At 53.0% G+C, this 24,318-nt stretch overlaps 1 protein-coding gene across 2 annotated transcripts in view; it reads right to left on the bottom strand.

Annotated features, from left to right (window-relative positions):
- The window catches only part of SBNO2 (strawberry notch homolog 2), a 54,037-nt gene that overhangs the window by 19,794 nt on the left and 9,925 nt on the right, over positions 1-24,318 (bottom strand). Inside the window, exons 2-4 of one of the 2 annotated variants that reach the window (XM_070415639.1) lie at positions 20,781-20,972; positions 13,551-13,612; positions 12,828-12,924 (exon numbers count right to left, since the gene is read on the bottom strand). In XM_070415639.1, coding sequence (XP_070271740.1) covers positions 12,828-12,924; positions 13,551-13,612; positions 20,781-20,900 — 279 coding nt within the window. In that variant the 5' untranslated portion in view covers positions 20,901-20,972. Of the gene's footprint in view, positions 1-1,186; positions 1,275-12,827; positions 12,925-13,550; positions 13,613-20,780; positions 20,973-24,318 lie in introns of those variants that run through there. The other variant, XM_070415640.1, reaches the window with a different exon arrangement.

Here is a 24,318-nt window from a genome sequence, read left to right on the forward strand (position 1 = left end):
ATTAGCTGTGACAAAGGTACTGCAGTGACATCAGGTGTGGGCAGGGCACACTGGAATATACACCATCTGTAATAATTCTGTGAATCTAAAACTGTTTTAAAAATATCTTTTAAGTGGGTGCTTTTGCCCCACTCTGTGGACACCACCTCCAAATGCCCAGACCAACAGCTAGCAATGTGGGGGCTCCCAGATTCTCAGGCAAAGTGAGGAGGGGCCTCATGCAGGTCACCACAGATCAGGGGGAGGTAAGCTCCACTCCCTGTGCAGGGTGGGAAGCTGGATGGGGGTGAGAAGGGACCTCTCCCTGGTGGGCTGCCTGCCCACCAGCTTGTGTGGGGACCTGATTCCCAGCAGCCACCAGCAGACCCCAAGACCACTCAAACCCAGAACCACCCTCCCTGGGTTCCTACCTGGAACACCTGCTCCCCAGACCCCAGACCCCAGACTGCTCTTCCTGCTGCAGCCCCTGAATGGAGAGGGAGCCGGCTGGTTACCCAGGAGAGTGTGGGGTCATTTGCTGTGGTTACCATATCTGCAGCATTTTGGGGGTCCCCTGGACCAGGTGAAGAGCTGTCCAGACAGTAACCCTCCTCCCAGCCCAGCTGGATGGGACAGGACGGCCCCTCCACCTGACCGGGCTGTGGGCCTCCTCTAGGAAATGATCTTCAAATGGGTTCTTTCACTGCCTCCCCCCCTCATCCCCCCCGCCCCCCCCCCCCTGCCCCGCAGGGACTAACCACTTGCCTGGGTCATAAGGAGAGGAGGAGTTAGATACCCATTCCTACCTGTCCAGTCAGACCCCATCCCAAACCGTGTCTGCTGCTGCTGGCAGAGACTCTGATGGCTGCCCCAGGACATCCCAGAGCCCACAAAACTCTCAAGTTCCAACGCCAGGAACACCCAGATCAGAGCAGGCACACAGACACAGCCCTTCCCACCTCCCCCGCTGGCCACAAGCACTTTCATTTTGCAGCGCCTCCCCGATCCCTCCCCTCGTCCCAACCCACAGTTCTCAGAAAACTCCTGCAGATCCACTGCCCCTGCCAAAAAAGCCAAAGGGAGCCAGGAGGACCAGGAGGAGGGGACGCCCCAGGTCTGGTGGGTCCAGTCAGTCCTCACAGTGGCCTGACCTGCCTGCCAGGTGGGAGGGGACCGATTGACCCCTGAGGCAAAGCGGGAGGGTTACCTTGTTGAGTGCTGCAAACTGCAGCCAGAACTGCAGCTGGGACATGGCTTGGCCACCGGTGGGTCCCCTGGAAGGAGCACTCCCTCATGACCTTCGGTGCTGGGCCGGCAGACGGCTCTGCTCTCAGCCCTCAGCCCTCAGCCCGGCTGCATTTGCATGTTGGTTTAGTCACCACCAGCGCCTACTTCCCCTAAGGCCTGCTGACTTTCAGGAAATGATGCCTGCCTGGTAAGTCAGGGCGATTACTGGCAGTGCAGGGACAATTACTGTACAGGGCGGAATCTAGCCACAGACACTAACAATGCACCAGCCCGCCAGGTTGCGCCCTGCTGGTCCCGAGTGCCCCATCCACTGTGGCCAGGCTCCTCTGCAGGGACTCAGGGTTCAGATGGGATGTTGGGAGGCACAGCTGGGACCCCCAGGCAGACCCTCCCCACCCTGCCTCAGTTTTCCCACACTGGTGGTGTACTGGGTTCTGCTCTACCTGGCCTCCTCCCCTTGACAGTTGGGCCTGGTAGGGACCCTCTGCTGCTCCTGAGATGCCCACAGCAGTGATCCTAAGGGGCATAGGTCCCCAGAACACGGGAGGAGACAGGTCCATCCCACTCTTACACATCCTCCCACACCCTCCCAGGCCCAGCACCCCAGCTCTTCAGCCTGGACCCAGGTCCATGGCCTTCACTTGCCACCCCGGAGCCATCACCAGTGCCTCCTGGGCACCCCAAGGCCTTTGCCCATGCTAGGACTCTGCCTAGAGCTCCTCCTTTTGGCACCGAGGCCCACCCTGCTCCTTATCCTCCAGACTCGCCAAGGGCTCTGCCTGCCCCCGAAGCTCCATTCCTCCCCATGCCACCTACCCCTGCCTCCCTCAGTCCAGCACAGGAGTAGGACCAGGAAGGGCTGGTGGGCAGGGTATGCAAAACCATCATACCCTGTGGGCTCAGAGCCTAGGCACAGGTACCCACTCAGGGGGAATGATTGTTTAGATCACTCCTCACAGGCTGAGAAGAGGGACCCTGGGCCTCCCACCGAGTCAGGGAGAATGAACAGTCACAGGGTCCAACCCTGTAGCCCAATGAGGCCCCCAGAGCAGCCCCTATCCTGTCTCCCCATACAGTCAGAGGGCAACACAGACCCCAACAACAGAGCAAGTTGTGGGATGCCCCACCAGGCCCTGGCTGCCATGGGTGGGAGGAAAGTGTACATATGGCAGTAAGTTCATGAAAAGATACTCATCACCACAGCGCAACAGGGAAAGGGAGGTCACAAGTGATGAGAAACACTGCACATCCAAGGGACTGCTAAACTCAAACAAACGACAGTGACAAGTGCTGGTGAAGACGCAGAAGAGTCGGAACCGCCAACAAACTGGTGAGAATGTGCAATAAGCATCTCTCTGTAAAACAACGCCCAGTTCCTCCAAAGATCACAGTCACCACATGACCCGGCAATGCCACTGCTAGGTGTCCATCCGAAAGAAATGCAGCATGCCAACAGAAACCCGTACACACATCCACCGAGGCCAGAGTCACAACAGCCACAAGCTGGAAACAACCCAAATGTTCAGCAACAGATGAATGCGATCCAAGCACACACTGCCGCATTACTCAGCCGTAAGAAGGAGTGAAGTGCCCTGGTTGGTGTGTCTTAGCTGGTTGGAGTGTTGTCCCATACACCAAAAGGTGGCGAGTCTGAGTCCCGATCAGGGCACATACCCATGTTGTGGGTTTGATCCCCGGTTGGGTTGTGTGCAGGAGGCAACCAATCAGTGTTTCTCTCTCACATGGATGTTCCTCTCTCCCTCTCACCTTTCCTCTCTCTTTAAAATCAATTAAAAGAACAAAAGAGTAAAGCACCGACACTTGCTACAACTTGGATGGACCTTGAAAACATGATGCTCAGTGAGAGAAGCCAGACACAAAAGGCCACACAATGTGTGATTCCATTTATGTGAAATGTCCAGAACAGGCAAATCCACAGGGACAGGAAGTGGGTTAGTGGTTGTCAGGGGCTGGGGGTGACTGTTAAGGGGGATGAGGCGAAGAAATGTTCTACAGGAGAGAAGTCTTGGGAGAGAGGTGATGGACCTGGCCATCGTGGCTCAGTGGTTGAGTGTCAACCTATGAACCGGGAGGTCACGGTTTGATTCCCGGTCAGGGTATATGCCTGGGCATACAGGAGGCAGCTAATCAATGATTCTCTCTCATTATTAATGTTCTATCTCTCTCCCCCTCTCCCTTCCTCTCTGAAATCATTAAAATATATTTATATTAAAAAAGAGAGGTGATGGTTGCACAAACATTGTGACTATACTTTAAAAGGGTGAGTCTTAAGGTATGTGAATTCTGTCTCAATTTTAAACAGAATTATTTGGAATCTGGAATGAAAGGAAAACATAATTATAAACAAAATAAAAAACCCACACCAAACTTTTTATTACTAGATTTAATGGGCATAAATTTTTTTAAAAATATATTTTATTGATTTTTACAGAGAGGAGGGGAGAGGGATAGAGAGTTAGAAACATCGATGAGAGAGAAACATCGATCAGCTGCCTCTTGCACGTCCCCTACTGGGGATGTGCCCGCAACCAAGGTATATGCCCTTGACCGGAATCGAACCTGGGACCCTTGAGTCCGCAGGCAGACGCTCTATCCGCTGAGCCAAACCGATTAGGGCAATGGGCATAAATTTGTCAAGCTGTTAGCAACGTTTGTAACCTCTGCCTCTCATTATCTCGTCACCAGATGGTTGACGAACAGGCAAAGGTGATCTGAAGGAGACAGGGAAGCCCAGGCTGTAGCTGGGGGTCCCAGGACAAGGAAGGGCCCTCTCTAGGGAAGTCATCACCCACTGGGTTCCTGGCCACCTCACTCACCCCTCAGTCTGGCCTGCCAATAGCCCTACCACCCTGGCCACCAAGGGCTGTGGGTCTTGGATGGGACTGGAAAGGGGCATGGGGGGAGGGGAGGGGGCTGAGTCAGGTCAGAGCAGAGGTCCTGTGAAGGTGAAACGGGTGACCTGGGTGCCAGCCACGCTCAAGGACATGGATGGCTGTGGATCCAGCCCCATGAGTGTGGCTGGTTCCTGTCTAGTGTCTCTGAGCTGTGGGGTTGCCCAGCTAGTGGTCCCTAGGTTGACCCTCCATCACATGGCTGAGTACAGAAGGGTAGGCGTGGCCCAACTGCCCCAGGTTTCCTGAGAATCCTCCCCCTCCCCATCTGTTTTTGAGGTCTCACTCCTTACCTTCTCCACCTACCCCACCAGTTTCTTTACATACACTCAAGTGCTCGGGTGACCACATGCTAGGCCACAGATGGCCTGTCTGTCCCCAAGTTACAGTAAATTCAGTTGAAGTGGTGAGTGAGCAGCACACCTCACTGCTAGAATATTCCTGTTGAGGGCTCAATTGTGTCCCCCAAAATGACAGGTTTGAGTCCTAACCTGTGAACTGGTCCTTATTTGGAAATAGGGTCTCTGCAGATGTGATTAGCTAAGATGGGGTCACATTGGATTAGGGTGGCCCTAACGCAATGACTTATAAGAATAGGGAAATTTGGACACAGACACACAGGGAGAGACAACATGAAGACAGAGGCAGACACTACTGTGATGCAACCACAGCCCAGGATGCCTGGAGCCCCCAGAAGCTGGGAGGGGCAGGAAGCACCCTTCTCTGAAGCCTCAGCGGGGAAAGTAGCCCTGCGACACCTCCTTCTCAGACATCTGGCCGCAGAAATGGGAGGGTGTAAATCTCTATGGTTTTAAGCTGCCAGTTTGTGGTACTTTGGTGGGATAGCCCAGAACACTCACCCCTACAACCCTCTAGAAAGCTCTGCTCTGTCAGTCCATCAAAGGAACGGCTGCCTGGAGTGGGCCCAGTGGCCTCACCAGCACGCCACCCTTGACCGCTTTCCAGCAGTGCAATCAGGAGGGGCTGGACCCTCTAAGAATCTGTGGGACAGCCCCTGAACTCCCAAACCTCCCTCACCTCTTTTTCCCTGGTGTCTGGGTACCCCGACTTCCACACAGAGACCCTCTAGAGATACCATGCACGCTCCTGCTCCCACAGGGTCCTGGCCCTCAGCACAGACCTTGGAGGGGTTCCTGGCCATGGCCGAGTGTAAACCAACAGGCTCTTGTGGAAAAAAACCTTACACTCTCTTTTTGCCAATGCTGGTAACTGCTAAGAACACGCTGTAAGCCAAGACCTCTGACCCCATGAAATCCATTTGCCAATCAGTTGAGGCCACTCGCCCCTCCCCAAATAGGGAGCTGCCGAGAGTTTTCGAAGTATTTTTCTGAGCCATGACCTCATCTTGGCTTCCCAGAAGCCCCGAGATGCAATGCTTCCTGTGTGTGTGTGTGTGTGTGTGTGTGTGTGTTTAGCATGTGGGAAAGAAACGTCTCTAGAGCCTGGCCAAGGTCCAGGTGGTCTTGGGAGGAGGTGTCAGGGCAGCATCTACTCCAGAAAATGAGCATGTGGGACGGCAGGGGGATGGAATGCGAAGCCTCTCGCCCCCAATCCATTTCTGACATGTCCCCAGTCAGATTCAGCTACATCTGGAACACATGTCCACACAAAGGCCTGTACACGACGTTCACAGCAGCAGGATTCACAACAGCCAAAAGGTAGACACAGCTCCAATGGATGAATAAACACGACATGGTCCATTCACACAGTAAAATATTACCCAGCCATGAAAAGGAGTGAAGTGCTGATACTCCCTACAACGTGGATGAACACTGAAAACATGATGCTCAGTGAGAGAAGCCAGACACAAAGGCCACGCAGTGTGATTCAGACACCAAAGGCCACACAGTGTGATGCCATTTATGTGAAATGTCCAGAACAGGCAAATCCAGGAAGTGGATTTGTGGTTGTCAGGGGCTGGGGGATGGGAATGGGTGGATAACTGCTGATGGGGACGGGGTTTCTTTTTGTGGTGATGGAATGTTCTGATAGAAGTCAGAGGTAATGGGTGCACAACATAATGAGTGTGCTAAAAGCCACTGAATCATATGATATGCAAATTGTATCTCAATTTAAAAATAGCCCGGCTGGCGTGGCTCAGTGATTAAGCTTCGAACCTATGAACCAGGAGGTCAAGGTTCGATTCTGATCAGGGCACATGCCCAGATTGCAGGCTGGATCCCCAGTGGGGGGCATGCAGGAGGTAGCTAACCAATGATTCTCTTTCATCATGGATGTTTCTATCTTTCTCTCCCTCTCCCTTCCTCTCTGAAATCAATCAATCAATCAATAAAATGATGAAAGAAAAGCTGCATGTTCACATCCTCCAGTGCTCAGCATACCCCGGTGTGAGACCTCATGTGGGGCCCCTTGAGCTATTCAGGTCACCAACCAGGGACTTGGGGCCTGAGTGGCTTCATGCCAACAGGAGTTGGAAGGCCAGGAGGCCCTTCCTCCAGGAGGTGGGTGATGCAAGGGCCAAGGCAGGGAAGACACAGCATGAGCCTGGGCCAGCCTCAGGAGGCTGTGCTCCAATGGGAACACAGGAAATCCCGAGCAGACGCTCCTGACTATAGCCCACATTGATATAAATGAATGAATGAATAGCTAAGGGCAGGGGGCAGCTGTCCCTACAGAATGCTAGCTATCATTAGAGCAGGAAAGACAACAATCTCTGTTAGATGGACACCTCGGTTACAATTGCTGGAGCCGATAATCCCGACAGATGACAAGGTCATTCCCACCGCCACCACATGGGGCCAGGATACCTGCACAGCCTTGTGTCTCTCTCATAGGATGAGGGACAAGTAGCAGCCTGACAGTGGGCAGTGGAGGGACCCAGTGGATCCCGCCCCAACAGGGGTCAAGGTCAATCCCAATGCCAATGAGATACATCAATACCAGGGTCTCAGAGACAAAGCAATGAGGATATACAGGGTCTCGTCTGTGCGACTCCTGCCATAAGCACAGAGCCTCAGTCTCAGCAAGAGGCCCTCAGGCAAACTCTTCAGAGGCCTGTGTCCACCTGGCACTCGGGTCTGTCATTAGCACTGAATCAAGCTCATTTCTGACCTGTGACACATAGGCCAAGTTTATACAGGATGATGACATGCACAGAAGCTAGGTGAATGAGGGTGGCCAGGAATTCTCAGTACTGTTTTTGCAACTTTTCTGTAAATATAAAATATTTTAAAATTTGTTTTGTTGTGAAAACATTCAAACATTAAAAAAAAAAAAAAAAAAAAAGGCATCAGAGCTTAAATTTTCAGAGACGTGGGTCTCAGGCCCTGGGCACGGAAGGGAAGGGTGATGGGGGACCACACCCAGCACAGCTACCTCCGGGAGGCATATGAGCTGCAGAATCCCCCAGGCTGGAGGACCCCTGGTATCTGTGAAGTGGCGGCCCACAGAGGCATGGCAGCCCTGCCTCCAATGTTCCTGGGCCTGGATTGGCTCCTGTTCGGAATCAAGAGAGGGACCCAATACCCCTGGGATTCCATGCCATGAGACAAGAGAAGAGCAAAGACCTCAGACAGCAAAGCCAGGCCGAGACCAACCACAGGCTGGAGAACCACAGGTCTGGATGTATTCCCTGTGGAGGTGTGGGCAGAATGCTGACCCCAGGGAATTGCTCTGTGCCCTAAGGGGAAAGTGGAAGAAGCTTTCTCCTTGTAGGTAACAGGAATCACAGAGTTCATCTTGCTTTTTTTGCTTTGGCTGCCAGGAAACTTGGGAATCAAGTTTAGTTACTAGGAAGTATATTAAGGCCTATGGGTTTATATTTACTCTTCACCCCCAATCCCTCTCTAGATTTTCCATTCCAATTCCTTCTGACTTACACAATAGTGGGGGACATTTCTAGAGTGTGCCATGGGCCTCAGGAGGGCTTTGCATGGTGTATCGGTTTCCTTTCACTGCTGTATAAATTACCACAAACTTCCTAGCTTAAAACAACACAAGTTTATTACCTTATGGTTCTAGAGGTTAAGAGTTTGACATGGGTCTCACGGATCTTAACACAGGTGTGGGCAGGGCTGGTCCTCCTGGAGGCTCCGGAGAGAATACTTTCTGACCTTTTCTAGCTTCTAGAGGCACCGCACCCCTGGCCCCTTCCTCCATCTTCACAGCCAGCAGCACAGCCTCTTCCATCTCTGACTCTGACCCTCTTGCCTTCCTCTTATGAGGACTCAACTAGTACAAGGACACTGGGCCCCATGGGGAATCCAGGGTTGTCTCCATCTCAGGGTCCTAGACTTAATCCCACCTGCAAAGTAATATCCACAGATGCAGGGACCAGGATGGGGACATCTTTGGGCTTGCGTTCTAACACCCGCTCAGTGAAATGCATTCTTTCTTTCTTTTGGGCTCCTCCCAGCTCCCTTGTCAGGGACTCTAAAACAAACTGTATACACAGGGTTTTAGAGGCCAGGTGTCTCTGCCCTGCCATTGTTGCTCAGTTGGTTGGGGGTCATCCCAAGCTCCACAGGCTACCAGTTCAATTCCCCGTCAGGGCACATGGCCGGTTGTGGGCTCAATCCTTAGTATGGGGCATACAGGAGGTAGCGGATCCATGTTTTGCTTTTATATCGATGTTTCTCTTTCTCTCTCTCTAAAAATCAATTCAATTTCAAAATCTTTAAAAAAGAGAGAGCTTGCCCAGTTTGGCTCAGTGGATAGAGCGTCGGCCTGGGACTCAAGGGTCCCAGGTTCGATTCCGGTCAAGGGCATGTACCTTGGTTGCAGGCACATCCCCAGTAGGAAGTGTGCAGGAGGCAGCTGATCGATGTTTCTAACTCTCTATCCCTCTCCCTTCCTCTCTGTAAAAAATCAATAAAATATATTTTAAAAATAAATAAATAAAATAAAAAAGAGAGCTGGGTGTCAGAGGGTCAGAAGGGTCTGAGGAGCACTTGGCTTGGCCATGGGGCAGACACAGAGAAGCTTTCCAGCACTAAGCTTCCTCCAGGGGCCCAGACAGAGGTCCAGGTGCCTCAGAAGGGAGAGTCCTGGGCTCCTTGGGTAGCCCAGGCTCAATCCTATGTCAGGATCCTTGACTTAATCTCATCTGCAAAGTCCCTCTGCCCATATGAGGAGGCATGTCCATAGTCCCAGGACCAGGATGGGGACATCTTTGGAGCTGTCTTCAAGCCAGCCACCATGCTGATGTCACAGTCTGAATCAGGAGCAGAGGGTGCTTGTGGTGGGCCCAGTGGGAAGGGGCAGGCTATAAAGGGTCTCGAATACTAAGCTCCGTCTGGACTTCTTCTTGGCTTGGATCACAGGCCTAGGGATCATGGGGCTCATGTGGGAGGTACCTGAGGTTGACCAACAGGGCCTCAGGACCCCTTACCCTGAGCAAACTCTGATTTCATGTTTGTCTGATCCCACACTCAGCACTGGGGTGAGATTTTGCTGGAGGAAGGGTCTGCTTTACTTATTTACTTATTTATTTAAATCCTCACCCAAGGATCTGGTGTGTGTGTGTGTGTGTGTGTGTGTGTGTATTTTAATTGATTTCAGAGAGGAAGGGAGAGGGAGAGAGACAGAAACATCAATGATGAGAGAGAAACATCAATGGGCTGCCTCCTGCACGCCCCTTGCCGGGGATTGAGCCTGCAACTCCAGCATGTGCCCTTGACCGGAATCCAACCTGGGACCCTTCAGTCCACAGGGCAACACTCTATCCACTGATCCAAACCAGCTAGGGCTTAAAATATTTTTTTTATTTATTTCAGAGAGGAAGGGAGAGGGAGAGAGAGCTAGAAACATCAATGAGGAGAGCGAATCATGGTTGACTGCCTCCTGCATGCCACCCACTGGGGATTGAGCCCGAAACCCTCCTGGTTCATAGGTCAATGCTTAACCACTAAGCTACCACGCTGGCTGGGTGATACGGTGGTTTTTTTGTTTGTTTGTTTTGGTGTGTGTTTGTTTTTAATTGATTTTAGAGACAGGAAGGGAGAGAGAGAGACAGACAGAAACATTGATGTGAGAGAGAAACATTGATGGGCTACCTGGTTGCCTCCTGTACGCACTCCAATCAGGGATAGAATCTGCAACCTGGGTATGTACCCTGACCAGGAATCGAACACTCAATCTTTTGGTGCACTGGATGATGCTCCAACCAACTGAGCCATCGGGCCAGGGCAGTTCTGCTGCTTTAAAAGGGAGAACTGGGTCCAAGTGCCCTAACAAGGAGACTAGAGTAGGGGCAGGGCACTATGTGTTCAGCAGGCGCTCAATAAACATCTATGGGATGGATACATGAACTCTGAGTGCTAGGAAAGGCGGCTGTGGTGTCCCAAGGGGTTCTAGGCTGAGAAACCGCACCATTTCTTGGCAGAGCAGGGGAGGTGGTGGGAGCTGAATGCATTAGAGAGAGAGAGATGGGGAAGTAAGGCCAGGTGGGTGGCCACAAGGGTTGGGAGGCTTCCAAGGGCTGTGGACTCTGCACACCCCATGCCTCAGTTTCCTCATTCACATGTCAGGTGATACCCCAACTGGGGAAACAGCTTCAGGAAATAACAAGTCTGGACATGGAGTCATGTCCGAGACGAGTGGAGAGGAACTTAATCAGAGCTCTGAGAAGGTCACCAGCCCTGCAGGATAGGCCAATACCCAGAGACGCAGAGAATGGGGGAGGGTCTTAAGCTGACAGCCAGAGCACCCTGAGAGGTTGACCCCCACTGGACCTTCCTCTCCGGACCATGGCACCTCCCGAGGTTGTGCAATGGCACCTGCTAAACCAGAGGCCCAGGGTGTCCTCATGCTCCAGAGCTGAAGGAAGAAACTTCGAACCCACCTGGAAAGATAGGCGGGCCATGTCCATAGGGCCTCTCTTCTCTATCATCACTGCCTTTATCCTGGGATACTTGGGGGCCCACATTTCTTCTGCAGGCCCCCGAGGGGCAGGTCAGCCACATGCTCCCGTCTCCATGAGTCCCAGCCTCGTCTTTTCCTGGGTGGCCACAAGGGTCACCAAGGGGCAGCTTAAAGAACAGACACTTGCTCCTACAGCTGTGGAGGGCGAACATCCCAGGAGGGTCCATCCTGCCTCTCCTACTCCCAGTGTCCTTGGCTGTGGCCACATGGTCCAGTCTCTGCCTCTATGGTCACATGCTTTTGTCCTCTGTGTCTCCTCTTCTGTCTCTCTAAGGACTCGCCAGGTTTAGGGCCGGCTGAGATAACCAGCATCCTCTCAACTCCACTTTCAGCTAATTATTCCTGCCAAGACCCTAGTTCCGAAGAAGGACCCATTTTGAGGATCCAGGTGGATGTGGATTTGAGGGGGGGCACTGGTTATCACAGTACAGACCCCCCGGTCCAGCTCTCTGCCTGGTCCTGCTGAAGCCCTGAGTGTGGAGAATGGCTGGCTCCAGTGGGTGTGAGGCGGATGAATGGCCTGTCTGGATCTAAGCAAGTCGAGTGGGTTTGAACTGACTGGTTTATGCTGCATCCCTCCACAGCCTGTCCTCTTGCAGGCCTCACATCCCCCACTTCACAGGGGGAGACTGAGGCTGGGAGCTGAGCGGCTGCTGCCCCCTCACTCCCCGATTGATCTCAGCCCCCTCACACCTGGGTGGTTCCCAAACCATATGCCAAGGCCTCCACCTCCCCTGCCACAAAGAACAGGCTCAAGGAGTATTTGAAGTTTCCCAGGGAGCCCTAACCGGTTTTGCTCAGTGGATAGAGCGTCGGCCTGTGGACTGAAAGGTCCCAGGTTCAATTCCAGCCAAGGGCATGTACCTTGGTTACGGGCACATCCCCAGTAGGACGTGTGCAGGAGGCAGCTGATCGATGTTCCTCTCTCATTGATGTTTCTAACTCTCTATCCCTCTCCCTTCCTCTCTGTGAAAAATCAATAAAATATATTATTAAAAAAAAAAAAGTTTCCCAGGGAAATGCAGTGCCATGGCTCCGGCGGTCCCACGTAATCACGTTCGAGCAAAGGTGCCAACGTTAGACTGAAGGTGGGCTTCTTCCTGAGAATCATCTCCATGAGCTCAGTTTTCCAGAGCTGCCATGAAGAGATGAGGCGCTACGCAAGAATTCTGATGGTGAGGCCAGGAAGGCAGGGTCTGCCTGATTCCTTGGGAGCTAAGCTGCCCCATGTCCCCCAAGAGAATAAATCAAATGTTATCTTCCTTTGACTGATGTGTGTCAGGTTTTCAAATGGCCGCTAGGTTTGAGGACACAGACACTCACTGTGGTGTTTGCACCTGATGGGCACCGCTTTTGCCTGGGGGCACAGGGACGGAGGATCCTCCCCTTAGACACTAAGGTGAACACAGGGCCTACGCTAGGAGAAGGAAGAAGGCACCGAGGTTTGGGGAAAGCAAATCAGGAGCAGCTCTAAAAGGCTGCCCCACCACTCATACACGGGATGTGAGCAAAGGAGCGATGGGGACAGCCCCCATCCTTCGTTACATGACCTCTGACCCAGCTCTCCACTTGGTGAAATTACCTCTGACAGATCAGAACAGTGGGACTGTAGTTCAGGCTGGCAGGGCCAAGGAGCATTGCTATTCCCCCCAAATAAGCCATATTTCTACATGGCATGCGGCTCAGCAGAGATTGTTGGCGCCAACCTGAGATGCAGCAGGGATCCCGTGGGTAGGCACTGGGCCACTGGGGACTTGAGGGGCTGCTCGAACTTGAGTCTCCTACCTGAGGAAAGTCACTCTTTGGCAGGAAGCTGGGAGTGGCGGCCGTGGGGCTGTAGCTGGTGTCTGTGCAGGATTGGCCCACAATGTTCATATAAGGGCTGGAGAGAGACAGGAAAGAAGGTGAGCTGTCGGGTGTAGTAGGGCCACTGTGCTCCCCACTTTCAGTGCAGAACAGGAGTGGGGCCACCCACCAACAGGAAGAACTCTGGTCTCTCGGAAACTCGGTTCAGAGAGGGGACCAAGCACCCATGCCCCAGAAAAAGAGGGTCAAGCTACATGTGCTTCAAGGCTTTGGCATACGCCATTCCTTGACCTGGTTCCAGGCATGTTCCCCTGAAAACTCCTATTTGCCCTACAAAACCCAGCTCCTGATGCCCTCTGGAAGAAAATGCATGCCTGGTTCTTTTTGCCCCCAAAGTTTCTCACCCTCCCCCACCTATTGTCACCTCCCACAGTGGAGCCCCCCCTGGCTCATCCCCACCACCTCTGCCCTTTTCCCTGGTGGGTTCCCACTAAGACAAATCATAGCTGGTTGATCTCAACTGCTTCTAAGCAGCCAAGACCAGGCCCATGGCCCACTTGGCAGGAGGTTGAAGCCCTCCAGGTGCGAGTTTGAATTTTGTTTAATTCATGACTACAGAACAGGAAGGCAGAGTGAAGCCCTGAGCGAGATGTGGCTATGGAATGTGGTGGGGCTGGCTGAGACCCGGGCTGTGGCACTTACTGGCTTTCACTGGAGAAGACTGGATATTGGGTGTTCCACCACGGGTAGTGTAGCATGGTGTTCTGCAAAAAAGCAAGTGCATCATAAGGGGACCCGAGAGGATGGGAGAAGAGGGAACCTGCCTCACTCACTGGGTAGGGTTCCAGTGGTCCAGAGTCAGGGCCTCCAAGGTCAGGGTACAAGCCCACCCTTGGCCCCTAGCTGGGTCACCTGGGACTCACTTAACCACTGTGTGTCTCAGTTTCTCCACGTGCATGGGAGAACCCACTGAGACGGTTGCAGCAAAGACGAAGGTATTGATCAATACACCTACAGGACCAGGTGGGGATGGGTGGGTATGGTCCCAGAATCCCAGAGGCCTGGGAAACTGTATTTAACAGCCTGTGTGTTGGTGATCCAAGACCCTGCTTGGAGGCTCCCCACCCCCATTCTACAAAATAAAGGATAAGACCAGATACAAAGCAAGACAGCCCAAGTCCCTGCAGAGCCAGGCCCCATGGGGAAGATGTGTGGCCTACCCAGGGAGATAGGACTTCTCAGAGGGGTGGGGGCCAAGGCCAGGGCAAGGGGCTTCCTTCAGCACCATGAACTGGCCCCTGCCATAGCAAAACCTTCATGGTCAAACCCCTCCTAGTCAAGTTGTGGGGGTCACACTTATCAGAGCTCCTATGGGCCAAGGGAGCTACCAGCATCAGCCAACTCTGTCTGGTCCAAGAGTGTATGGATAGGGGTTCCAAGGAACCTGCTTTGGGAAACACCAATGGGTGGCAGGAAGAGTGAGCCTGAGGTCAGTGGGTATACAAGGGGCCTTGCACTAGGATTTGACAGGACTAACTTGAAAGTGTGGGACCGTGAACACGCCAGCCCCTCTGTACAAGGAAGTGGCATGTCCTACGTTGACACACAGGTCAATTGGGTAGGAGTCCCCTCCCCTAAAACAAGCCACAGCCTCACCAGCAATGAAGCCCACATAGGACCCCATCAGGAAGGCTGTCCCCTGGGGAGAGGCCTACTGGCTGCAGTCAGGGTCTCCAGTGGTCCCAGCTGGCCCAGATGGATGGCAAGTCCAAGGCAGGAGCCCAGCAGACGGCAGCCTCCCACCACTTGGCCCACACAGGTCCTGGTCCTTGGTAAAGTGGCTGGATCCAACTCCCTAGGCCACCGTGCCCTCCCTCTCTGAGACCCTGACCCAAATCTGGCCCAGAACCAGCCCAGATGTCTGAAACCACCACAGCGCTATTCTCCTGTGTCCCCTCCATGCCAAGAGGGGAGCCAGCCATGAATTCCCATCACTATGCCCCACCCCTGACCCCTAAGGGGCCTTCCAGTGTCCAGATGTCCAGTCCCAGAGAATCAGTGCAAGGAAGAAGAGGAGAGAGACATGTCGAGACATTATTGACTGGCAGAGGCCCAGGGTGGCCTGCCCGTTCTGTTTTTGCACAGGCTGCAAAATTTAAAAATGTAATAAAAATAAAAAATTTGGCCCAGCCGGTGTGGCTCAGTGGTTGAGCATCAACCTAGGAACCAGGAGGTCACTGGTTCGATTCCCAGTTAGGGCACATGCTCAGGTTTCGGGCTCTATCCCCAGTAGGGAGCGTGCAAGAGGCAGCCAATCCATGATTTTCTCTCATCATTGATGTTTCTATCTCTCTCTCCCTCTCCCTTCCTCTATCTGAAATCAATAAAAATAAATAAATAAATAATTTGGGGAAGAAGAAGCACAAGGCCTCTCCCCAGCATGAATACCAGCAGCACAAACACTCTTACAATGAATCTGCTGTGGAAGCCTCCAGAAGGAAGCCATGCTGTGGCCTGGAGAAGATGGGGTCCTCCAGGAACTTTACTTCTCCCTAAGGCCCTGGTCCAAGGTCACTTAACCCCTGTGGCCCTATTTGAAGAGAGAAATACAGCTCCAGAGGGACATGAACTTCCCAAGGTCACCAGCACTTCTGAAACATTCTACTCTAGACCAAGCTCGGCCTCCTTAGATGAACTAGCATAAACAGGGCGTGTGGATAGCGCCTCAGCCAGGCCAGTTCAGGGAGTGGGTGCCTATACTATGGGCTCACAAGGGGCACAGCTGGCCTGGGGGCTGTAGGTGTCTGGGGTGGGGAGGACCAAGGGGGTTGTTCATTCCCCAACCTGCTCCGCCTACACTTAGATCAGGTCTGGGGAGCCTGGTGGAGTTCCTAGGCCAGGGGACCCCTAGGTTCTTGAGGTACTCAAGGCCTCAGCAGGGGAGGCAGGATGGTGGGGGGTCACTCCTAGTTTTGTCTACCCAGTAACCCCAACCTCCTCCCCAGTACTCCGCTCTAGTAAGCCTGCCAATTAAGAACAACCCAGTTTGGCCCAGGTCGGGTGGGTGGCTCAATTGATTGGAATGTCGTCCCATACACCAAAAGGTTGGGGGTTCGATTCCCAATCAGGGCACATACCTAGGTTGCAGGTTCAATCCACCCAGTCAGGATGCATATGGGAGGCAACCAATCAATGTTTCTGTCTCACATGGATGTTTTTTTCTCTCTTCCTCTCTCTCTAAAAAAATCAATTAAAGAACATACAAAACTGCCCTGGCTGGTTTGCTCAGTGGTTAGAGCGCTGGCCCTCGGACCAAAGGGTCTCTGGTTCAATTCCTGGTCAGGGGCACGTACCTCGGCTGCAGGTTCCCCAGCCCTGGTAGGGGCCCATGCAGGAGGCAACCAATCGATGTGTCTCTCTCACAATTTTTCTGTCTCTTTCTCTCTCTCTCCCCCCTCCCTCCCTGCCTTCACTCTCTCTAGAAATCAATGGAAAAAATATCTTCAGGTGAGATTTAGAAAAAAAACATATACACAAAACATATCCTCAGGCGAGGATTTTAAATAAATAAATAAATAAATAAATGAAAAAAAAGGGGGAACAACCCAGTTTCAAACACCTGCCCCCCAGAGGTGGTACCATAAATCAGCCAATCAGAGTCTTCCCTGGGATTTTCCAGTGTAGCCAGAAATAGTTGTTCTGCCTTCTGAGGGCAGGCCCCTGGGATATGACTGGTCCAGAGACAAGCACCTGACTCTAGCCAGCTATTCAGAGCCTGCCTGGGATTCTCCATCTGTGGACAGAGGCTAGCCCTCTTCCTGGGGAGGGGCAGGCCTTGGGTCATTAGCCCTGGCTGCCCAGGCCACCTGTAATCTAACTAGGAAGATAAAACTCCTGCCAGGGAGGCAGATAAAACACAGAACATCTAGTGAAATTGGAATTTCTGATAAGCAACAAGTAAGTGATTTTTAGTGTGAAGTATTACATGAGACACACACAATAAAAATTATGTGTGTTTATGTGAAACATAAATTTCACTGGACAGCTGTGTTTTTATTTGCTAAACCTGGCTACTTTAGTGACACTGAATATCCTGGGGCCAGCTCCACCTCTCACCTGGCCCACTCTGCTTCCCCTTCCTGAGCCTGGTTCCACCCAGCTAGGAGGCAGAAGAAAGAAGCATGTCGCCCACACCGACTCTCGCAAACCTGAAGACTGTACAGGCCAGTAGCTCCCTGGCCAGACCTGATGTGGCCTGAGGAGCAACCCCCACAATTGGTGGCCCAAGAGGAACAGACTGGGTGCACAGCCTGGGGAGGGGTGGCCCAGCCTTGGTCAGACAGATCTGACTGCCCAGAGGGGAGCCCAGATCCAAAGCCTTCCTTGTACCACGGTCCCTATGGCTGCCCTATATGCCAGTTTCTGAACCCCTCAGGTCCTCACAGGCTGTTCAGGCAAAGCTCACATCCTGGACTTCTGCTGGCTTCCTGAGTCACCATAAAGGGGATGTGGTAAGAACTCACATTTCTATCCTCGGCTACCCAGTCAGTGCACATTCTGACCCAGGAAGTGTATTCCAGAAACAGCTGTGGGACAAATCAAGGAGGGGAAGGAAAACACAGGGCGCTATATATACTAACAGAAAATTGGAACCACTTCAAAGGCCCAACACTACGGAAATAATTAAGCGAATTATGAGATGCTGAGAAGGAAGAATCCTGTGTGTTAGAAGAATGGCAAGTCTGTGCTCTGAGCCTATAAAACAGGCACAATGGATTCCCAGAAACAGACACGATGCCACTCATGGGGTGGCATGAAGGGACAGTGAAGGGGATCAGAGGAGGAACAGGAAGGTATCAGCTATGACAACATGAGCAGAGGCTCAGGAGGGTCAGGGGACATGTGGACACAGCTTCAATAAGAAGGAGAGAGGAGATTACACCAACTCATGGCTCGACCTGGACCCTGGAGAGGCCCTGCTGGACCTCAGCTAGGCTTTGAGCTGCAGGTGGTATATCAACTCACTGCCTGCCCAGTGTTCAAGGCCAACTCTGAGTAAGTTTGGATTCCATGCCCTGTCATACTAAGACATCATGCGGGCACAGCTGAGTTTGGAGGGAATTCAGGGTCCGAGTCCTCCCAGCCGTTTCTGATGCTCCGGTTATAGGCCTGATGCCTCTCGCTAGTTTCTAGCACTGGAACCTGACCTCCACCTGATCTGTGGCACATTTCCCAGCTCCTCTTAACCCTGAGGTTGAATCTTGCTCCCTCTGCCCACCTAGCCTTCTGCCCATCCCTGCTGCTTCTCAGGCTGTTCTCTGCCACTCAGCACCACACCTGTTCTCTTCCCCAGTCTCCCCACTGAGAAATGCAGTTTTGTTGTTGTTGTATTTTAAATACAATTTTTATTGATTTCAGAGAGGAAGGGAGAGGGAGAGAGAGATAGGAACATCAATGATGAAAGAAAACCATTGATCAGCTGCCTCCTGCACAACCCCCATTGGGGATCAAGCCCGTAACCCAGGCATGTGCCCTTGACCAGAATCAAACCTGGGACCCTTCAGTTTGCAGGCTGACAGTCTATCCACTGAGCCAAACCAGCTAGGATGAAAAATGCAGTTTTTCTTTCTACAGTGGAAGAGGAGCTCTGCTTCCACCCAGGAAAGGAGATGCCAGGCCTGACATACTGGAGAATTCTGGACCCTTCTCCTGAAGCCACTTGTGCCTCTGTGACATGAGGGCCCAACACCTGTGATGGTTTTGTTACTTAGGCTGGCACCTGTAGTGGTTTTGTTACTTATGTTACTTACTAGAGGTCCGGTGCACGAATTCATGCACAGGTGGGTCTCTCGGGGTGGCCTGGAGAGATCGAGCCCCAGCTCGCGCCCCCAGCCTCACAGCCCCGCCTAGCACCTCGTTGTGGCCTGGCGCTGCCCCCTCACCTGCTCCATCATCCCACCTGCAGGGCAGTCGATCGGGGCTGGGCCCCCCACCTGGCTCCTTCAAAGCCTGGGAGCTGGGAAATGCTCCGCCCGCTGCTGCTGGTCGCTATCTGTGGGGCAATCGACTAGGCCCATCGTCGGCAAACTGCGGCTCGCAAGCCACATACGGCTCTTTGGCCCCTTGAGTGTGGCTCTTCCACAAAATACCACGTGTGGGCGCGCATACAGTGCGATTGAAACTTCATGGCCCATGCACAGAAGTTGGTTTTCGGCCTGGGCGAGTCTATTTTGAAGTACTGTTGATATTTGGCTCTGTTGACTAATGAGTTTGCCGACCACTGGGCTAGGCAATCGAGCCCCCGCTTGCACCCGCCTTGGACTGGCACGGCCCGCTCACCTGCTCCACCATCCCACCATGGTCCCACTCTTGTCAGGGCCCATTGGGACTGGCAGTGCCTCCACTGCTGCCCGCTGCCAGCACCGCATTGCCTGCCATGTTCCTCACTGTCCCCTGGTGGTCAGCGCATGTCATAGCAAGCGGTTGAATTCCCAGGCAAACGACCAAACAATGTGCATATTAGGCTTTTATATATATAGATGGCAGTTGTTAAAACCTGGGAGCAACCTTCAGGAGGTGATGGATAAAACTGTGGTCCATCCAGACTATGGGACATTACTCAGCACTAAAAAGAATGAGCTATGGAGCCATGAAAAGGCATGGAAGATCCTGAAATGCATATTACTGAGTGAAGGAAGCCAATCTGAAAAGCCTGCATACTATATGGTCCCAACTCTGGGACATTCTGAAAAAACAAACAAACAAAAAAACCCTCAGGCTCAGAGCACAGACTTGCCATTCTTCTAAGAAGGATACCAGGGTTGGAGAGGGATAACCCAGGCAGAGCACAGAGGGTTTTAGGGCAGTGACACTACTCTGTATGATGCTGTAATGGTGGTTCATTGTACATTTGAACAAACATATAGAGTGTCCAAGAGAGAACCGTGATGTCCACTGTGGATAACAACATGTGTCAATATTGGCCTCTTTTGCCTAGCCAGTTTGGCTCAGTGGATAGAGCATTGGCCCACGGACTGAAGGGTCCTGGGTTCGATTCCGGTCAAGGGCACATGCCCAGGTCGCGGGCTCGATCCCCACTAGGGGGCAAGCAGGAAGCAGCTGATCCATGATTCTCTCTCATCGATGATGTTTCTATCTCTCTCCCTTCCTCTCTGAAATTAATAAAAATATATTAGTCCTAACCGGTTTGGCTCAGTGGATAGAGCGTTGGCCTGCAGACTCAAGGGTCCCAGGTTCAATTCCGGTCAAGGGCATGTACCTTGGTTGCGGGCACATCCCCAGTAGGGAGTGTGCAGGAGGCAGCTGATTGATGTCTCTCTCCCATGGATGTTTCTAACTCTCTACCCTCTCCCTTCCTCTCTGTAAAAAATCAATAAAATATATTTTTTAAAAATAAATAAAATAAAAATAAAAATATATTTAAAAATATAACAATAAAAAAATAAAGTCTAGCCCTTGCTGGTTTGGCTCAATGGCTAGAGCGTCAGCCTGCGGACTGAAGGGTCTCAGGTTCGACTCTGGTCAAGGGCACATGCCCAAGTCGTGGGCTCAATCCCCAGTAGGGGACGTGCAGGAGTCAGCCGATCAATGATTCTCTCTCATCATTGATGTTTCCCTCTCTCCCCTCTCTCCCTTCCTCTCTGAGATCAATAAAAATATATTTTAAAAAATATATAGTCTATTGAATTACAAAGAACAAATATTGAAGAAAAATAAACAACCATGACCCACTGCAGGGGTCCCAGTCCCACAGGTAAAGGTAGCCACTAGGCCCAGGTAGCTCCCCGAGGGCCAGTCATGATCTTTGCAGAAGAAACCTAGTAGCTCACAGTGAGGAACTTGGTGGCAGACAGGATTCCCTGCTGAAGGCAGTGTCCCACCCCAAGGCCAATCCAGGGGGGAGGGGCTCACCTGGACGCTGGGCCCACACCGTGGGCTCTGCAGAGGTGACAGGCTGCACATCATGTTGCCAGCTGGCTGGGCTTCATGCTGTGGGAACTCCCTGTCCATGGTGGACCCCACTGCCAGCATCAGGCAGCTCCTCGACCTGGGCCACGGGGGCGTCTATCTGGGCTTCTTGCTCCAAGGTGGAGGCATCATGACCTGGGGAGAGACACGACATGTCCTGAGGTCAGTCTCTAACCTCGGTGGGCAAAGACCCCTTCCCTAGGAACAAGGGACAGTGGGTGAGGGACAGCTTGGCAGGGCTTACACAGAGGGATCAGCCCTCCCTCCCCCCTGGCTCTTCCTCAGCCACAGAGCCTCATGGGCCATGCACCACACCCTCACCCACCTGACTACCCCACCTCAATGTGAGGATGTGAGTGGAGGCTCCCCAAACACCAGTGCTGCCGGGGATGCCCCTCAGTTCCCAGCCTCTCCCCAGCAGCTATTCTGGGGAGGGGGCCCCTTAGAATTCAGGGCAGATCCCCCACTTGGCCTCCATGCTCAAAGCCTATAGGGGGCCCCACCCACTACCCTGGGCCCCCTCCTGGGGACACTGGGTCTGGACCTCTGGGGGGATGAGGGCAGCCTCTTCAGCATGGCCAGCTGACCCCGCTTCATTCCCTCCCTGCTGGTCACAGCACCATCTCAGGCAGCCTGGCCCCCCAAATAACAAATATGTGGGCTCTAAAGAGCACTCCTGACACCCACATAGAGAGCCATGAGCTCTGGGAACCCTGGTATGAGGGGTGACCCCTGAGCACCTGGCTTTGTGACCAGCATGTATGCCTGGGAGGCAGAGTCCAACCAGCTGGCACCTCTGAGTTGGGGGTGCCCACCAGGCCCATGGGCCAGCCCTGCCCCTCTGTAGCCATGAGAGGCTTCCCAGAGGGTCTCTGGGGAGTCAGGGCCGAGCTAGCCAGGAAGAGTCCCCCAGACCTAGTTCGGAATAAGGACACACAGTGTTCCCACTAAGAATGTCCCCATTCTTTAGGGCAGGCATACCGGCCAGGAGAAGGCACAGGAATGACCCTAGCTCCCCATGACTTCCACCTTCCCTGTGACAGAGCACCCCCACCCTGGGCCCCACCCCTCACTATGAGCAGGGACCCTAAGCGGGCCAGCATGCTCCTCAGGAAAGAGGCCACCTCAGGACATTAATCACTCAGGGAGGCAGGCAGGAAGGGGAGGCAGCCGCCACTCCCAGCCAAGCCCTGAGTGAAGAAATCCTAAGGACTTCCAGTAATCACAGTCGAAAGAGCAGCTTGTGCAATCCTGGGGGGTGGGGGGGGGTTACTCTGTATCCTGCTGGCCATGCACCCCTCATCCTTCGGCCCTGCTCCAGCCTCCGCCCTCAGGCTCTCAGGCTCATGTCTGCTGGCAGGATAACCTTTCCCACACCCCCCAGAGGCCTGGACCCTGGGAGATGCCAGTCACCTCCAGAATGCACCCTCTAGGCTCCCGCAGGCCAGACCTGGTGGGACACAGGCTTGGACGCTGCAAGTGGGAAGCCCTGGGATTGCCTGCAGTGAACACACACCTACGCTGATTGTGGTCTTGGCTGGTATTTATAAAAGTTCTGGGGTCAGGCAGACAAGTTGAAGATTTGAATGGTTGGATAATTGGGCACCTCAGGGCATCCCAGCTCCTGAAGCCTCCACCTGCTTATCTGGAGAATGGGTTGGTTGGTCAAGGCTCTGTGGACAAGGCTCATCAGGCCCTTAGCGGAGCCAGAGGCCTCTGCAATCTGGTGGCCCCAGGAGTTGCCTTGCTTCAGGGGACATACCTTAAGGAAAAGTGTGCTCCCAGCACCTGGGACAGCAGGCAGGTGGAAACCACCTCTACTCAACAGAGAAAGCTCACAAAGCTGACCAAAGGCACTGGCTGGCTCACTCTTCTCCCTTCTCTGCAGCAAACACTCAGGACAGGACATGTCCCTGGCCCAAGACATTCCCCACCACGGCTCCCCCTTACAGCAGCCACATCCCCGAACAAAGCAGCCCCCAATCTACACAGGGTGCTTCTGGGCTGTGACCACAGGGCTCGGCTGCTTCCTTGGAAAGCACTGTCCAAAGCCTGAAGCCAACGAGCATGTGGGGTGGGGGTGTCACCATGGTTGGCCCTCAGGTTGCACTGTGCCCAAGGGACTCACACCCGAAGCATATCCCCCCCTCCGCACGCTCACTCCTCATCCATGTCCTACTGGCCTGCATGGCTCCTCCTGCCCCTCCAGAGCCCCAGAAGCCCCTGTCCCAGGAACCAGAATCAGTCGTGTCCACAAGCCCCCCATGGAACCTGCTTGGCAGCCCTAGAAGGCTCAAGCACTATGTCCCCCTCACCCATGGCCCAGCCATCACACTCCTTCAGAGAAAGAGGTCTGTCACCTGTGCGGACGACTCCAGGCTCCACTGGGAGCCAGGACCCAAAGGGCTGAGACCCAGGGAGCTAAGATCCTGGGGAGCATGTGCATCCTCTCCTTTCGCAGACAGAGTTAGGGTTCCCTGGAACACATAGCAGGCGGTATGGCTGCTTAGACATCAGCAGTTCCTCAAACAGTTAAACCTAGTCACCACAGATTAAGCAATTCTGTTCCTAGGTGTCAACCCAGGAGAAAGGAAGACTCCTGTCCACATAAAACCTGTACCTAGATGTCCATAGTGATGTGATTCACAACAGCCAAAAAGCGGAAACAACCAAAGTGTCCACAGCTAATAAATAGACAGACACCGATTTTCAACTGGTATGCCACAAGAGTTCTTAAAACATGCAATACCTGACTGTTTAGTCAGGGGCACCGACCTCTTTTCCCTTAGAATGTCAAATAATAATAATTACAACAGCCAACACAACAGCAGCCGTCGGGTATGAATGAATCAAAATTATAATTAATTTTGTCAGATCGGCAAGAAATAGATGTTTTGGTGTGCCACAGAATTTTAGCATTAGTTTATGTGTGCCACGAGATGAAAAAGGGCAAAAATCACTGCACTAGGGATAGTACTCAGCCATGAAAAGGAGTGGAGCACTGGCACTCACTATAACGCGGATAAACCTGGAACGTGAGAGTTGGTGAGAGAAGCCAGACACAAAAGGCTAGAGTGTGTCATTCCATTTATGTGAAATGTCCAGAACAGGAGACCCACAGAGACAGGAAGTGGGTGAGTGGGTGCCAGGTGTGGGAGAGGAGGCTGGGAAGGAAGGAGGGACACTGTGCCCACTATCATCCACAAGCCCCTAGAAGCCATCCCTACGGTGCCCCTTCTTCCAGCGCCCAGGTCCAACATCACCTCTCAGTGCCCTGGTGCCTCCACAGCCTCAGGCTTCCTGCTTCCCTGTCCCCCCAAACACAGGCTGTACCATCCCCTCACTTTCTGGCCTCTGTTAACTGCCACTGCCCCACTCCTTAATCCTGAGCTCTGGACCCTGCCCCCAGGCCCTGAGTGTGAACATGTCATGTCTCAAAGGGCACCCACCCCAGGGGCACAGTGTGGGATCTTGGGGCACG

This window comes from Myotis yumanensis, unplaced genomic scaffold (assembly GCF_028538775.1).
Source record: "Myotis yumanensis isolate MYYU_CA2020_CCGP unplaced genomic scaffold, mMyoYum1.0.hap1 SCAF_5, whole genome shotgun sequence".
In the NCBI taxonomy this organism is placed as follows: domain Eukaryota; kingdom Metazoa; phylum Chordata; class Mammalia; order Chiroptera; family Vespertilionidae; genus Myotis; species Myotis yumanensis.